The sequence below is a fragment of the Meles meles genome, chromosome 21 (genome assembly GCF_922984935.1).
Source record: "Meles meles chromosome 21, mMelMel3.1 paternal haplotype, whole genome shotgun sequence".
In the NCBI taxonomy this organism is placed as follows: Eukaryota; Metazoa; Chordata; class Mammalia; order Carnivora; family Mustelidae; genus Meles; species Meles meles.
In genome coordinates this window covers 27277229-27295160 of record NC_060086.1, presented here as the reverse complement: position 1 = coordinate 27295160, position 17932 = coordinate 27277229, and the positions used below count along the sequence as shown (strand labels likewise).

Sequence of the window (17932 nt, the reverse complement as noted above, 5' to 3'; positions counted from 1 at the left end):
CTCTTATGGTTTGTCTCCCTTTAATCAAAATACCAAAAGACTTTTTGCAGAAATGGCAAGCCAATTCTAAAATGTGTATGAAAATGCAAATGACGTAGAGTAACCAAAATAACTTCGAGAAAAGAATAAGCCATGTTTGTTTTATTTTTTCCCTGTACAAACAAATTTATTAAACTAATTGGTAGTACTGTAACTATAAAGTCAAGATGCATTTTTAATTCAAAATTAGATTCACTTTAATCGTAAACAATGTCTCCAGCAAAATACATATGTCTTAGTTACATTTTGAACATAAGTCATCATAAACCTCTCCCTGAAATAGTGTTTCCAGGTTTTTAGAATTAGTAAACACTCTTTAGAAGAGGTTTAGAGTAACAAAAATGTTGAACGGACAATACAGAAAGTTTCCATATCCCAACCCTCCAGTTTCCCCTATTAATAACAAATGACATGAGTCTAGTGCATTTCTTTTTTTTTTAAGTGCATTTCTTTAAATGAATGAAACAACATTGATACTTTTATTAACTGAAAGTCCACAGTTTACATTAAAATTCTTTTTGTGCTTTGACATTCTTTGAGTATTGACAAACGCATAATGTCATACATCCCCATGTCTTTTGTAGACAAGAACTAGACATTCTTAGTAACTTACTGTTTTTTCAAGTTATAGTCTATGTGGTGAGATTATTATACAGATTAGTGATGGAGTGGAATTCTTGAGGAGAAACAAAGATTTGAAATAACCATTGTGGGAAGCTGGAAAGGGAAGAGATACAAGGAAAAATATTTTTTTCCTCTCCAACTTAAGTAGTAGGTGATTTATTACATATTGACTTACTGATCAATTTCTTCCTTTATCCTAGGTAAGGTAACAAAACATATAATGGAAAACAAAGAGTTTCGTGACTTCTCCATTATTGCACTTTCCATTGAGGTTGAAAAAAACAAAATGATACTTACTATTTTGTTCAATAATGAGGCATACCATTCAGCTGCAACATCATTGGCAGTGTTGGACAACGTTCTTTTTATGTCACTTTCTGGCCTCAATGCTTCCATCAGCGCCTCCAACAAGCCTCAACCTCTCCCACTTTATGGTCATATAATAATGTATGTATGATTTTCCTTTTACTGTAATTGATCCTTAATATATCCCTTGCTATCTGGTCATATGCATTTTAAAATAGATATTAGATCCTCATTTTCTACTTATATTTCATAATTTCTTTCATCCTCTGTAGACCTACAAATGGATTACAAATAGTAATATGTTTGGCTTTTGGCATGGCTGTTGTGGTTGGTAACTTTGGCCTTCAGACAGTGACAGAGAGAACCACTAGAGCAAAACACATCCAGTTTGTGAGTGGGGTATCTGTACTTACTTATTGGCTCTCTGCTTTTCTGTGGGATCTCATCTGCTTCTGCATTCTCTGCTGCTTACTACTGGTGAGTGTTACTGATGTTGGATGAAGGCTTATTGTCCTATGTCAACCTAGGAAATTCCTATCAATAATTTGTATCCTAAAATAAAATTGTAAAGAAATTTGAAACTACTTTGGCTTATTATGCCAGAGAATATATTGTGGAAACCTCATTATGGAAATGTTCTCCTTCATATTTTTTAAACTGGAGAAAACATATTTCTTTGAAAAGTCTCTCTTGAATTATCTTCCCATGTAACTGTTCAGCATGTCCCAGCCTTGTCCCAAAACCCAAGCTGGCTGGGTCTGCAAAACAGAGCTAGTTTTTACTTAGAGATCCAATTTTAGATCCTGAGGATATGCTATAAAGAGCAAGCAAGGATGGTATAACATCTTTTAATGTAATGATTTTGCTCATTGGTGAACTTTCCAAGTTCTTCTGTTTTGATGCATATTTGAGGGTGAGGGAGAGAGAAAGCTATATAGTTTCAAGGGGTGAACACATGAATAAAAGAGGTAAATTTCTGGAGTACCTGGGTAGCCCCATCAGTTAAGCATCTGCCTTCAGCTCAGATCATGATCTCTGAGTCTTGGGAAGGAGCCCTGACTCCAGCTCCCTGCTCAGTGGGGAACCTGCTTCTCCCTCTCCCTCTGCCCCTCCACACCCCCACTCTTGCGCATGTGTACTCTCTCTCCTATAAATCGTCTTTTTTAAAAAACAGATAAAGTTTCTTTATGTAAAAGAGGTACTGGGAAGAAATAGTTTACTTCAGGCTCATAAGCTAAGGTTTTTCTTTTTTAAATGGGTTAAGTGATTGAAGTCATGAATAGTTCTATCTTCTAATGAAGGCAGGGCTTGCTGTTTTTTCTAGGTTTTCTGGCTTGACTTATTGCACACTGTCCTTCACCTTGCACTTACCTCTGCCCTCTGTGTCTCAGGGAGTGTTCAAATACTGCGGATTGGATGCATTTGTTGAAAATTACAACTTTCTGGACACAATGATGATCTTTATGCTGTATGGTTGGTCTGTTGTACCTCTCATGTATCTTGGAAGCTTCCTGTTTTCTAGTAGTACTGCTGCCTACATCAAGCTCACCCTCTTTAACTACTTTTCAACTATTTTCAGTATCAGCATTTATGTCATAAGACAACAATATGGTAAGGATTTCACAAAATTTTCCCTTTCTTCAAGAAATACATTAAATAAATCAGGATGAAAGAGCTTGAGGATAAAAATATTAAGTGCTAAACACTTACTTTCCAAGAATCTAAAAATGTGTGATTTTGGAAATTTGGGTATGTGAGAGAGAGAGTTTGAATGAAAGAATGAGGGAGAGAAGAAATGGGGAAGAGAAATGAAGAAAGAAAAAGAGATAATTTAAGTCTTTAAGGGATCTGGACTCAATATCACTCTAGCCTCATGAAAGAATGAGAAGAGAAAGAGGTTGCGAGTATGCTGATCCCATCCACCCCTACCTCCACTTAGAACATGGTTCTTCAGTTTTTATCATCATTAGTACTTTGGAGCAAGGTGTGGAGATGAGAGTGGAAGGTTTTCTGGTATGACTCTTCCCTAATTTAATGAAGCACAAAATCTTGACCCTCCTAAGGAGAATTTTCTTCAGAAAGAAATAATAAATTATGCAACAAATGAGTCATCATTAAATCAGTTTATTCCTTTCAGGCATGAGAGGAATTTCCCATATTCCTTCTCTGATTATGAATTTTTTTAATTTATTTATCTGATTATGAAATTTAAAGAAAGTCAGATTCCACTGGTGATTATCAGAAATGGGATTTGTTTGTTTTTAGAAGATTCTATTTTTAATTTCTTGTAAACAGGAATTTTGAACTGTATTCATCCATTCAACCCTGCCTTAAGTGGCAGAACCCCACCAAAAGAGGCTTCCAGACTCATTCCCTAATTTTATGCCTTGGCCTTCCACAAAATGAAATTTAGTGAATGAACCAGAAATAGCTTTCTTATTCTTTTGCACAGCTCTCCAAAGAGTAGTAGTATTCCATATGGGGAAGACTTGAGCTCATTCTCTGAAATAGTACTACTGTCAATCACTTTTATACTACCTATAGATTCTACCAGTAGTCTGTCCTATTAAAGGATCTTTTACCCATTGTGTCTTGCATGTATTTCATTTCTAAATATTTCCTCTACTAGTAAATTAAACTTTGGACTCTCGCACCAAGATCAACTTGAAATTTTCCCTGACACCAGGTGGAACTGAAGGCTATTTCTCCTAGCAGGTTGTCCACTCACCTTCCCTTCCACAAACCCTCAATTTGTTTTCCAGAGTTGAGAGTCTCTCATGGCTTGTCTCCCTCTCTGATTTCTTCCCATTCAGTTTTTCCTCCCTTTCCATTTGTTTCTCTACCCAATTTCTTATATTCCACATATAAGTAAAACCACATGATAATTGTCATTTTCTGATTGACTTATTTCATTTAGCACAATATCCTCCAGTTCCATCCATGTCGAAGTAAATGGTAGGAATCCATCCTTTCTGATGGCTGAGTAATATTCCTTTGTATATATATAAGCCACATCTTCTTTATCCATTCATCCGTTGAAGGACATCTTGGCTCTTTCCACAGGTTGTCTATTGTGGACATTGCTGCTATGAACATTAGGATGCAGGTACCCCTTCATTTCACTACATTTGTATCTATGGGATAAATACCCAGGAGTACAATTGGTAGGTCATAAACTCTATTTTTAACTTCTAGAGGAACCTCCATGCAGTTCTCTAGAGTGGCTGTACTAGATTACATTCCCCCTTTTGCCACATCCTTACCAACATTTGTTGTTCTCTGTGTTGTTAATTTTAGCCATTCTAACTGGTGTAAGGTGGTATCTCATTGTGGATTTGATTTGTATTTCCCTGATGACAAGTGATGTGGAGCATTTTTCATGTGTCTCTTGGCCATTTGTATGTCTTTGGAAAAATGTCTGTTCATATCTTTTTTTTTTAAATAAATTATTTATTTTCAGCGTAACAGTACTCATTGTTTTTGCACCACACCCAGTGCTCCATGCAATACGTGCCCTCTCTATTACCCTCCACCTGGTTCCCCAACTTCCCACCCCCCGCCCCTTCAAAACCTTCAGGTTGTTTTTCAGAGTCCACAGTCTCTCATGGTTCATCTCCCCTTCCAATTTCCCACAACTCCCTTCTCCTCTCCATCTCCCTATGTCCTCCATGTTTTTTGTAATGCTCCACAAATAAGTGAAACCATATGATACTTGACTCTCTTTGCTTGACTTATTTCGCTCAGCATAATCTCTTCCAGTCCCGTCCATGTGTCTGTTCATATCTTCTGCCTATTCCTTGACTGGATTATTTGTTTTTTGGGCGTTGAGTTTGAGAAGTTCTTTATAGATTTTGGATACAAGCCCTTTATCTGCAATGTCATTTGCAAATATCTTGTCCCATTCGTGGGTTACCTTTTAGCTTTGTTCACTGTTTCCTTGTTGTGCAGAAGTTTTTATCTTGATGAGGTCCAAATAGTTCAGTTTTGGCTTTGTTTCATTTGTCTTTGGAGGTGAGTCTTGAAAGAAGTTGCTGCAGCCAAGTTAGAAGACATTGCTGCCTGTGTCTTCCTCTAGGATTTTGATAGATTCCTGTCTCACACTGAGGTCTTTCATTCATTTAGAGTTTATCTCTGTTTATGGTGTAAGAAAGTAGTCCAGCTTCATTCTTCTGTATATAGCTGTCTAATTTCCCCCAGCACCATTTATTGAAGAGGCTGTCTTTTTTCCATAGGATATTATTCCCTGCTTTGTCAAAGATTAGTTGATCATAGAGTTGAGGGTCCATTTCTGGGCTCTCTGTTCTGTTTCATTGAATTATGTGTCTTTTTGTGCCTATACGAGGCTATCTTGATGATCACAACTTTGTAATAAGCTTGAAGTCAGGGATTGTGATGCCCCCAGTTTTGGTTTTCTTTTCAACATTCCCTTGTCAATTCAGGGTCTTTTTCTGTTTCCCTACAAATTTTAGGATTGTTTGTTCCAGCTCTGTGAAAAATGTCAATGGTATTTTGATAGGGATGGCATTGAAAGTGTATGTTGCTCTAGGAAGCATAGACTTTTTCACAATGTTTATTCTTCCAATTCATGAGCATGGAATGTTTTTCCATCTTTTTGTGTCTTCCTCGATTTCTTTCATAAATGTTCTGTAGTTTTTAGAGTGTAGATCCTTTACCTCTGGTTAGGTTTATTCCTAGGTATCCTATGGACTTTGGTGCTATTATAAATGGAGTTGATTCCTTAATTTCCCTTTCTAAGTTACATTGTTAGTGTATAGAAATGCAGCTGATTTCTGTGCATAGATTTTGTATCCTGCCACCTTGCTGAGTTGCTGTTTGAGTTCTACCAAATTTTTCGTGGTGTTTTTTGGGTTTTCCACATGGAGTATCATGTCATCTGTGAAGAATGAATTTTACTTCCTCTTTGCCAATCTGAATGCCTTTTATTTCTTTTTGTCGTCTTGTTGCTGAAGCTAGGATTTCTAATACTATGTTGAACAGCAGTGGTGAGAGTGGGCATCCCTGTCATGTTCCTGACCTTAAGAAAAAAGCTCTCAGTTTTTTCCCATTGAGAATGATATTCACTGTGGGCTTTTCATACAGTTTTTATGATATTGAGATATGTTCCCTCTAGCTCTAGACTTTGAAGAGTTTTAATCAAGAAAGGATGGTGTATTTTGTCAAATGCTTTTTCTGCATCAGTTGAGAAGATCATATGGTTCTTGTCTTTTCTTTTATTAATGTGCTCCAGCATGTTGATTGATTTGCAAATGTTGCACCACCTTTGCATCCCAGGAATAAATGCCACTTGGTCATGGTGAATAATCTTTTTATTCTTTTTCTTAAAAAAATAATCCTTATAATGTAGTGTCAGATCCTATTGGCTCTTATCTTGGTGAGAATTTTGGCGTCCATGTTCATCAGGGTTATTGGTCTGTAATTCTCCTTTTGGATGGGATCTTTGTCTGGTTTGGGATCAAGGTAATTCTGGCCTCATAGAGTTTGGAAGTTTTCTATTTTGTTGAATAGAAAATCCATTTCTATTTTTTGAAACAACTTCAGTAGAATACGTATTATTTTTTCTTTAAATGGTAGAATTTCCCTGGGAAGCAATCTGGCACTGGACTCTTATTTTTTGGGAGGTTTTTGATTACTGATTCAATTTCTTTGCTGGTTATTGGTCTGTTCAGATTCTCTATTTCTTCCAGTTTCAGTTGGCAGTTTATAAATTTCTAGAAATGCATCCATTTCTTCCAGATTGCCTAATTTTTTGGCATATAGTTGCTCATAATATGTTCTTAAAATTGTTGGCATTTCTTTGATGTTGGTCGTGATCCCTCCCCTTTCATTCATGATTTTATTGAGTCCTTTCTCTTTTCTTTTGGATAAATTTGGCTACAGGTTTATTGATCTTATTAATTTTTTGAAAGAACCAGCTTCTAGTTTTGTTTATCTATTCTGTCCTTCTGGTTTCTATTTCATTGATTTCTGCTCTAAACTTTATTATTTCTCTTCTCCTGTTTGGTTTAGGTCTTATTTGTTGTGCTTTCTCCAGCTCCTTTAGGTGTAAAGTTAGCTTGTGTATTTGGGATTTTTCTAATTTTTTGAGAGGCTTGTATAGCAATGTATTTCCCTCTTAGGACCGCCTTTGCTGTATCCAAAAGGTTTTGAACAGATGTCTTTTCATTCTCATTAGTTTCCATGAATTTTTAAAATTCTTCTTTAATTTCCTGGTTGACCCATTCATTCTTTAGTATGATGCTCTTTAGCCTTTATGTATTTGAATTCTTTCCAAATTTCCTCTTGTGATTGAGCTCCAGTTTCAAAGAATTGTGGTCTGAAAATATTCAGGTAATAATCCCATTCTTTTGGTATCAGTTAAAACCTGATTTGTGATCCAGTACGTGATCTATCCTGGAGAAAGTTCCATGTGCACCCAAAAAGAATGAATATTCTGTTGTTTTAGGATGGAATGTTTGTATATATCTGTGAAATCCATCTGGGTCGTGTGTCATTCAAAGCGCTTGTTTCTTTGTTGATCTGCTTAGAAGACCTGTCAGTTGCTCTGAGTGTGATAATGAAGTCCCCTACTATTAATGTATTATTATCAATGTGTTTCTTTACTTTGATTATTAATTGGTTTATATAGTTGGCTGCTCCCATGTTGAGGGCACAAATATTTACAATTGTTAGATCTTCTTGTTGGGTAGAACCTTTAAGTATGATATGGTGTCTCTCTTCATCTATTATTACAGTCTTTGGTTTAAAATCTAATTTGTCTGATATAAGGATTTTTAACCAGTCTTTCTTTTGAGGTCCATTAGTGTGGTAAATGGTTCTCTACCCCCTCACTTTCAGTCTGGAGATGTCTTTAGGTCTAAAATGAGTCTCTTGCAGAGAGAATATTGGTGAGTCTTGCTTTTTTATCCAACCTGATACCATGAGTCTTTTGGTTGGAGCATTTAGTCCATTCATGTTCAGAGTAACTATTGAAAGATAGGAATTTAGTGTCATTGTATTGCTTGTAAAGCCCTTGTTTATGTAGACTGTTTCTGTTTCTTTCTGGTCTGTTACTCTTGGGCTCTCTCTTCACTTACAGGATTCCCCCTTAATATTTTTTGCAAGGCTGGTTTGGTGGTCATATATTCATTCAGTTTCTGTCTGTCCTGGAAGCTCTTTATCTCTTCTTCCATTCTGAATTACACCCTTGCTGGATAAAGTATTCTTGGCTGCATTTTCTTCTCATTTAGTACCCTGAATATATATCATGCCAGCCCTTTCTGCCCTTCCAGGTTTCTGTGGATAGGTCTCATGTTAGTCTGATGTTCTTCCCTCTGTAAGTAAGGAGACTCATGTCTTGAGATGTTCTCAAGATTCTCTTTTTCTCTAAAATTTGGAAGCTTCACTATTATATGTCAGGGTGTTGATCTATTTTTATTGACTTTGAGAGGGGTCTTCTCTACTTCTTGGACATGAATGCCTGTTTCCTTCCCAAGATTAGGGAAGTCCTCAACTATGATTTGCTCAAATATAACTTCTGGCCCCCCCTCTCTCTCTCCCACCTCAGGTACCCCAATAATTCTGCCATTGGTATATTTCATTAATTTCTCAAAGCCTTTGTTCATGGGCTATTAGTTGCTTTTCTCTTTTCCTCAACTTCCTTCTTTTCCATCAGCCTGTCTTCCAGATGACTTACTGTCTCTTCTGCCTCATTCACTCTAGCTGTTACATCATCCAATTTAGACTGCATCTCAGTTACAGCATTTTTAACTTTGGCTTGATATCATTTCTGCACTAAGAGATTCTCTGTCTTTTATGCTTTTTCAAGCCCAGCTGTTAACTTTATAATTGTTAATCCTGCATTCCATCTGGACATTTTACTTATATCCATAAGATCTGTGGCAGAGAACATTACCTCTGGTTCTTTCTTTTGTTTTGAATTCATCCTTTCAGTCATTTTGCCCAGAGAAGAATGGGTTAGCAAGTGAGCGGAATCAAAAATATCAACAGTGACCCAAGCAAAATACACACTAGACAAATCCAAAGTGGTTGGAATCCAAAACAGAAAAGCAAATGAAACAAAAAAGAAAGAGAAAAAAGATGGGGAGAAGAGAGAATATAATCTCACAGGGTAGACGAAGCAAGGTGATCCACTTGTTCCCGGGTGAATTTTTGTCTCTATGTTAGAAGACACTAAATCCCAAAATTGCAAAGAAAGCAAAACTTTATATATATATATATACACAAAGATAAAATGGAATAGAGTGAAAAAAGGCCAAAAATGAAGTATATGTCTATAAAATGTAGATGTAAAAAACAAAAGTTGAAAAGCTACTTAAAAACAAAGAGTTGATAAGAAACTAGTCAAAATGGGAAAAAAGAAAATAAAGGAAATGTAAAATTTTAGACTGAAAGTTTCAATAAATGAATGGTGAGAAAAATTCCTCGGGTTCTATATACTATTTTTCCCTAGCGTTGGAGTTTTACAGTCTTCTGGGATCTATAAAGCAGTTGTGTACCTGTTCTTTCCATTGGTCTTGGGGGAGGGGCCCACTATGCTCCTTCTCAGGTGTCTTTGCCTGGGTGGGGTGGCACCCTCTGTGTGGCTTTTGTTCCATGAAGGCTTTCTGCACCTCTTTAGAGGAGTAGAATAAAAATGGCTATGCCCCAATCTTCAGCCCTAGAGCCAAAAGATCATGACCCCCCCCCCACTTGAGTAAACCCTCTGGAACAAACAGTCCCCACTTTTATGTGTTCCATACTCCACAGACTCCTGTGGTGTGTGCCCACAGCAGTCCTCTTGCAGGGGAGTCCAAGGGACCCACGTTATTGCCCTTTGTGTGCCCTGGGGCTGAGAGCAGTTGCAGGCTCGTTGGCATACCTGTTCCGCCACTCCCAGGGGATGGCTGAGTGTCACCCTACTGTCCTTTCCTGGGCCACTTCCCTGAGAGCTGTTGCATGGTCATGGATGCACCCATTTGCACCCTTCCCCATGAGATGGCAGATGGTCTGCACATTCCAGTCCTTTTCAGGGTGCTCAGGTAGAAAGCAGTCACCCGATATGTCTGGCTTGTGGTATATGGTGACCAAAACTGAGAGCCCCTCCTGGGCTCACCATAACCAGTCTCCCAGTTCCACTGCTTGAGCACTCTATTGGCTCAGGCTCCCCTGTTAGTTCTGTCACTCCCGGAATCCTGAGACCACATGGACCTACCTAAAATTCTGCCCTTTTCATCTCCTGAGCCCCCTTCAGGCAGGGATGTCTCTCACTAGAGCAGATTTCTAAGGGTTCTGATTTTGCCCATTGGGGCTGTATCACTTTCTGGTAGCCAACTAAGGAGGCTCCCTCCCCCCTCCATTTATCTTGCAATATCTCCCCTCAGATTCATGTATCTGCACCTCCTACCTTGCAAAAAGCAAACACATTTCTACTCGTAGAGTTCCAGATATATTTTCATATATCTCAGGCTGAATTCATGGATATTCAGAATGGTTTCATAATTATCCTGCTAAGATGAAATGAGGTCCCCTACACTTCTACCATCTTGCATCCTCCTAAAAATAAAATCTTTAAAAAAAATAAAATTTGTCTGCAAGAGATACTGAGTTTAAAAATCAATTCCATTCCCATAGTTGAAAAAAAAATATCTGATTACCATTCTATCCTTGTCGTTTGTTGTGGTAGTGTTTCCTGTCTTCTTTCTAATAGTCAAGTTCTCCCACCAGTCTTCTCCTTTCTAGGATCCCATTATTCCCACTGATATCAAGGAAAGCAAATTCCATTGCAACATATGTTACCATCATCTTACCTTACAGAAGACAATCAACACAGAGCTCTTCAATAATATTTATTTTTACTTTTTACTGAAGTATAGCTTGCATAAAGTACAGAGACCATAAATGCACAGCTTGAAATTTTTTCACAAAGTGGGCATAGTAGTGAAACATCCCTCTTCCCAACCAGCACTTCCCATGAGTCTAGACCAACCAGAAGCCAGGAAGCAAAGAAGTCCCTTAATTTAGTTTACACAGATAATCTTCCCAGGACAGAAAATGTAATGGAGAAGGGTAGAGTACTGGTTTGAAGGGACAAACAGAAGAAATGTGACACAGATACTATTGGATTTGGCAATGAGAAATTCAGTGTAGACTTCTATGTTCAGAAGGATGAAGGAATGAAAATTGTGAATTGCCCTCACACTTAAACCACAATATACATTGGATTAAAAATTGTTGGGTTTTTTTTTTTAAGATTTTTTTTTTTTGACGACAGAGAGAGAGAGAGAGATCACAAGTAAGCAGAGAGGCAGGCAGAGAGAGGGGGGGAAGCAGGCTCCCTGCTGATCAGAGAGCCTGATGCGGGGCTCGATCCCAGGACCCTGAGACCGTGACCTGAGCCGAAGGCAGAGGCTTAAGACACTGAGCCACCCAGGTGCCCTGGGGTTTGGTTTTTGTTTTTGTTTTTGTTTTTTGGCAAGCATTTCTATTTTTTTGTTTCAGTTGTAGAATTTAGTGATTCATCACTTTCATACAAAACCCAGTGCCCTCCTTAATACCCATCACCCATTTAGCCCATACTCCCTGCCCATCTCCCCTCCAGCAACCCTCAGTGTGTTCTATATAGTTAAGAGTCTGTTTTATGGTTTGCTTCTCTCTTTTCCCTCCATGTTCATCTGTTTCATTTCTTAAATTCCACACAAGTAAAATCACATGGTATTTATCTTTCTCTGACTATTCACTTAGCATAATACTCTGTAGCTCCATCCAAGTTGTTGCAAATTTCATTCTTTTTTATGGTAATATTCCATATTACCACATACATGTATATGGAATATCACATTTTCTTTATCCATCCATCAGCTGATGAATGTTTGCACTCTTCCCATAATTTGGCTATTGTTGATAATGCCCCTATAAACACTGGGGTATAAAAATTGTTTAAATGTTTCAAATACCTTTGGAGACATATCTTGAAAGAAGTTGCTCTGGCTGATATCGAAGAGGTTACTGCCTATGTTCTCTAGGATTCTGATGGATTCCTGTCTCATGTTGAGGTCTTTTATCCATTTCAAGTTTATCTTTGTGTACAGTGTAAGAGAATGGTCGAGTTTCATTCTTCTACATATAGCTGTCCAGTTTCCCAGCACCATTTATTGAAGAGACTGTCTTTTTTCCACTGTATATTTTTTCCTGCTTTGTCGAAGATTATTTGACCATAGAGTTGAGGGTCCATATCTGGGCTCTCTACTCTGTTCCACTGGTCTATGTGTCTGTTTTTATGCCAGTACCATGCCGTCTTGCTGATCATAGCTTTGTAGTAAAGCTTAAAATCAGGTAACGTGATGCCCCCAGTTTTGTTTTTCTTTTTCAACATTTCCTTAGCAATTCGGGGTGTCTTCTGATTCCATACAAATTTTAGGATTATTTGCTCCAGCTCTTTGAAGAATACCGGTGGGATTTTGATCGGAATGGCATTACAAGTATAGATTGCTCTAGGCAGTATAGACATTTTAACAATGTTTATTCTACCAATCCAAGAGCATGGAATGGTCTTCCATCTTTTTGTGTCTTCTTCAATTTCACTCATGAGTGTTCTGTAGTTCCTCGAGTACAGATCCTTTACCTCTTTGGTTAGGTTTATTCCCAGGTATCTTATGGTTCTTGGTGCTATAGTAAATGGAATCAATTCTCTAATTTCCCTTTCTGTATTTTCATTGTTACTGTGTAAGAAAACAACTGATTTCTATACATTGACTTTGTATCCTGGCACATTACTGAATTGCTGTATGAGTTCTAGTAGTTTGGGGGTGGAGTCTTTTGGGTTTTCCATGTATCATGTAATCTGTGAAGAGAAACAGTTTGACTTCTTCATTGTCAATTTGGATACTGTTTATTTCTCTTTGTTGTCTGATTGCTGTTGCTAGGACTTCTAATACTATGTTGAACAAGAGTGGTGAGAGTGGGCATCCTTGTCGTGTTCCTGATCTCAAGGGAAGGCTGCAAGCTTTTTCCCATTGAGGATGATATTTGCTGTGGGTCTTTCATAGATAGATTTTATGAAGTTCAGGAATGTTCCCTCTATTCCTATACTTTGAAGCGTTTTAGTCAGGAATGGATGCTGGATTTTGTCAAATGCTTTTTCTGCATCAATCGAGAGGACCATGTGGTTCTTTTCTTTTCTTCTATTGATTTGTTCTATCACATTGATTGATTTGCGAATGTTGAACTATCCTTGTAGCCCAGGGATGAATCCCACCTGGTCATGGTGGATAATCTTTTTAATGTGCTGCTGGATCCTATTTGCTAGGATCTTGTTGAGAATCTTAGCATCCATATTCATCAGTGATATTGGTCTGAAATTCTCTTTTTTGGTGGGGTCTTTGCCTGGTTTGGGGATCAGGGTAATGCTGGATTCATAAAAAGAGTCTGGAAGTTTTCCTTCTGTTTCAATTTTTTGGAACAGCTTCAGGAGAATTGGTGTTATTTCTTCTTTGAAAGTTTGGTAGAATTCCCCAGGGAATCCGTCAGGTCCTGGGCTCTTGTGTTTTGGGAGGTTTTTGATCACTGCTTCAATCTCGTTACTAGATACCAGTCTATTCAGGTTGTCAATTTCTTCCTGGTTCAATTTTGGGAGTTTATAGTTTTCCAGGAATACATCCATTTCATCAAGGTTGCTTAACTTATTGGCATATAACTGTTGATAATAATTTCTGATGATTGTTTCTATTTCCTTGTGTTAGTTGTGATCTCTCCCTTTTCATTCATAATTTTATTAATCTGAGCCTTCTCTCTTTTGGATTAGTGTGGCCAATGGTTTATTGATCTTATTGATTCTTTTAAATACCTCACTCATCTAGCAAGAAATTTTAGAATGCAGAAGCCAAAAATAAAGTGGGATTCAGAATCCCATCCTTTTCTGTTTTGTAACCTGGATGGAGAACACAGAAGAGTAGAAAGACTTAGAGCCAAGAGATGGGGATTTTAATAGCAGACCCACACATAAAGAGGGAAGAAAACAGATCCTAGTTCCCTAGCATTAGCAAAAGCCTCCTCTTGAACTCTGTAACTGACAAATCCAAGCCACAAGCTATCAAGGTGAACAAGTTTAGTGACTTACTAACTAATGTTTTCTCAAGGATAATGTGTTAGATTGGTAATTCTCTGGCTTACAAAATGAATGGTTTAGTCATCTTGGGGAAGTAATAGGAAGTTCTTTATTATAATTAAAAAGCTAATCTATCATTTTTTAAATCATAGGTCTTGAGTTTCCTCACTATGCCACAACCCTCATAGATAGTATCTTAGTGATGCTTCCTAGTTACAACTTTGCAATGTGTATCAGCAAATTCTTTGATGACTATGAGATGAAAAATCTGTGTGCCAGGCAAATTCCAAGTATACTTGCAAAGTGCAATAAAATGTGTGAGTATCTCAGGATCCATGGGTCCTTAAAAGAAATCTATTCCTTTCCAGGTTTTCACATTTACCATTATTGTGGAAGATAAACCTGTCCTTACTCCAATGAAGATAGGCTTGCTGTTTTGAGTGCCTTTCTGTACCAAAGTTTTTCTGTACCAAAATTATTTTCATAGACTGTGGGGATAAAGAGAAGCCTCAAAATAAAATCTAAGATAAATTTCATCAAGTCACCACCAGATTTAGAATGAGTTACTCCTAGTAACTCACATACTATGTGAAAATAGCTTTATATACATTGTTTTAAGCTCTCAGAACACCCTACAAGTTAGCCATTATTATCTCAGTTTTATAAATGAGGAAACTGAACTTGTTACTAAACTGAACATTAAATGAGTTCTCTGGGCCATTTACCTGTGTCACACAGGTAAAGAAAGGTAAATTCACAGCCATATCAAAATCAGGAAAAAATACATTCTACTAAATTATCTAATTTCATATTTTAAATTGATTTTTAAAATTGAGAAATAGCAAGCATATTTACTCTGAATGTGCGTGTATATGTGTGTGTGTGTGATTCATTCTTAAACCAAATAATTTATATGTTGCCACAGAAAGAAAAATGTACTCATATTTGCCTAAATAAGAAATATCAAATGGATTATATTTTCAGGGTACCTGGGTGGCTCAGTCAGTTAAGCATCTGCTTTTGGCTCAGGTCATGGTCCTAGGGTCCTGGGATTGAGCACCACATTGGGCTCCCTGCTCAGCGAGGAATCTGCTTCTCCCTCTTTCCCCTGGTCATGCTCTTTTTCTCTCTCTCTCTCAAATAAAAAAATAAAATCTTAAAAAAAAACCCAAATGGATTATATTTTTTTATAATCTCTGAATAAGAAAAACTATATCACATTTTAGTTTATATCATATTTTGACCATAAATTCCTCTCTCTGATTTTTAAGAATAACTCTGTTCAGTTATTATTTATGTACCAGTCACTAGTTTTAATTAATTTATTTTACTTATTATTTTTAAGAATCTTATAAAGCTGTACAACCATTACCACAAACCAATGTCAGAATATTTCCATATCTGAAAAAAATCCCTCAGGCCTGTTTACAGTTAATTTTCATTACCACATACAGTCCAGATATCCTCTGCCTCTATAGGTTTAATATTTCTGGATATTTCATATAAATAGAATCAGTTGCATTTATAAGTACAAGTGCATGTATCCCTTTGAATCAGTATTTTTGTATCCTTGGTTAAATACCTAGTAGTGCAATTGCATTCTATGTAAACTAAATTTAAATGTAAAGAAAAACTTGGGAGGAAAATCATTCACCACAATCAAATGGGATGTATTCCTGGTTTGCAAGGGTGGTTCAATATTTGTAAATCAATCAACATGATACACCATGTTAATAAAAGAAAGGATAAGAATGTTATGATCATTTCCCTGAATGCAGAAAAAGCATCTTACAAAATACAACATTGATTCCTGATAAAAACCCTTAACAAAGTAGGATTACAGGGAACATAGCTCAACATAATAAAGGCTATATATGGAAAACCCACACCTAATATCCTCAATAGGGAAAAACTGAGAACTTTTCCTCTATGGTCAGGAAGAAGACAAGGATTCCACTCTTTTTTTTCTTCCAAGATTTTATTTCAAGTTAGTTAACATATATAGTGTTAGTTTCAGGAGTAGAATTTAGTGATTCATCACTTACATATAACACCCAGTGCTCATCACAACACATGCCTTCCTTAATGACCATCATTTAGTTCATGCTTCCACCCACCTTCCCTCCAGCAACTCTGTTTGTTCTGTAATTAAGAGTCTCTTATTGTTTGCCTTCCTCTCTGTTTTTCTTTTTTTATTTTTCTTTCCCTTCCCTTATATTCATGTTTTGTTTCTTACATTCCACATATAAGTTGAACCATGTGGTGTTTTTCTTTGTCTGGCTTATTTCATTTAGCCTAATACACTCTAGTTCCGTGCATGTTATTGCAAATGACAAGCTTTCATTCTTTATGATAGCTGAGTAATATTCCATTCTATAGATAGACCACATCTTCGTGTGTGTGTGTGTTTAAGAGACTCACTGTAGATTTATTTATTGTGTTATGTTAGTCACCACACAATACATCATTAGTTTTTGATGTAGTGTTCCAAGATTCATTTTTTTTTTTTAAGATTTTATTTATTTGACAGACAGAAATGACAAGTAGGCAGAGAGGCAGGCAGAGAGAGAGGAGGAAGCAGGCTCCCTGCTGAGTAGAGAGCCCAATGCGGGACTTGATCCCAGGACCCTGAGATCATGACCTGAGCTGAAGGCAGCAGCTTAACCCACTGAGCCACTCAGGCACGCCCAAGATTCATTTTTAACGTATAACACCCAGTGCTTCATGCAATACGTGATAAATGGGATTGAGATATACCACATCTTCTGTATCCATTCATCAGTTGGATATTTAAGCTCTTTCCATAGTTTGACTATTGTTGATAGTGCTGCTATAAACATTTGATTGCATGTGCCCCTTTGCATCCGTTTTTTGTAAAGGATGTCCACTCTTAGTCAACATAGTACTGGAAGTCCTAGCCACACCAATCAGACAACAAATAGAAATAAAAGGCATCCAAATTGGCAAGGAAGAAGTAACGTTTTCACTATTTGCAGATGACATGAGATTGTACTCTAAAAGACCACTGAAAAACTACATGAATTCAGAAAAGTTGTGGGATACAAAATCAGTGTACAGAAACATTTTGCATATATAGACCAATAACGAAGCAATGGAAAGAGAAATTAAGGAATCAATTCCATTTATAATTGCACAAGAAACAATAAGATGCCTAGGAATAAACCTAATCAAAGAGGTGAAAGGCTTGTACTCTGAAATCTATAAAACACTGATGAAAGAAATTGAAGATGACAGAAAGAAATGGGAAGACATTCCATATTCAAGGACTAGAAGAACAAATACTGTTTAAATGTCCATACTACCCAAAGCAATATCCATATTTAACACAACCCCTATCAAAATACCACCAGCACTTTTCACAAAACTAGAACAAATAATCCTAAAATATGTATGGAGCCACAAAAGTTCCCAAATAGCCAAAACAACCTTGACATTGTTTTCTTAATTTTATTTTCTGCTACTCACTGCTCATATATGGAAATCCAAATGATTTTTTGTATGTACTTAAAATACTATGACTTTTTGGTCTTATATCCTGTGCAATGAATTGACTCGTTTATTAGTTTTAATAGTTTCTTGTTGATTCCTTAAGATTTTTCCCATATGGAGGGTTATGTTGTTTGTGAATACCCTTACTTCTTCCTTCCAAAATTAAGGAAGGAATAATCTTTTTTTTTTTCAGCGTAACAGTATTCATTGTTTTTGCACCACACCCAGTGCTCCACGCAATACGTGCCCTCCCCACCTCCCTACCCACCACCTGGTTCCCCAACCTCCCACCCTCCGCCCCCTCAAAACCCTCAGGTTGTTTTTCAGAGTCCATAGTCTCATGGTTCATCT

At 37.1% G+C, this 17932-nt stretch overlaps 1 protein-coding gene across 1 annotated transcript in view; it reads left to right on the top strand.

Moving 5' to 3' along the window:
• Positions 1-17932, top strand: part of LOC123933607 (phospholipid-transporting ATPase ABCA3-like) — a 189307-nt gene that overhangs the window by 116333 nt on the left and 55042 nt on the right. Inside the window, exons 19-22 of the mRNA XM_045992947.1 lie at positions 864-1110; positions 1242-1446; positions 2361-2580; positions 14224-14388. Of these exons, the coding sequence (XP_045848903.1) occupies positions 864-1110; positions 1242-1446; positions 2361-2580; positions 14224-14388 (837 nt within the window). The remainder of the gene's footprint in view (positions 1-863; positions 1111-1241; positions 1447-2360; positions 2581-14223; positions 14389-17932) is intronic.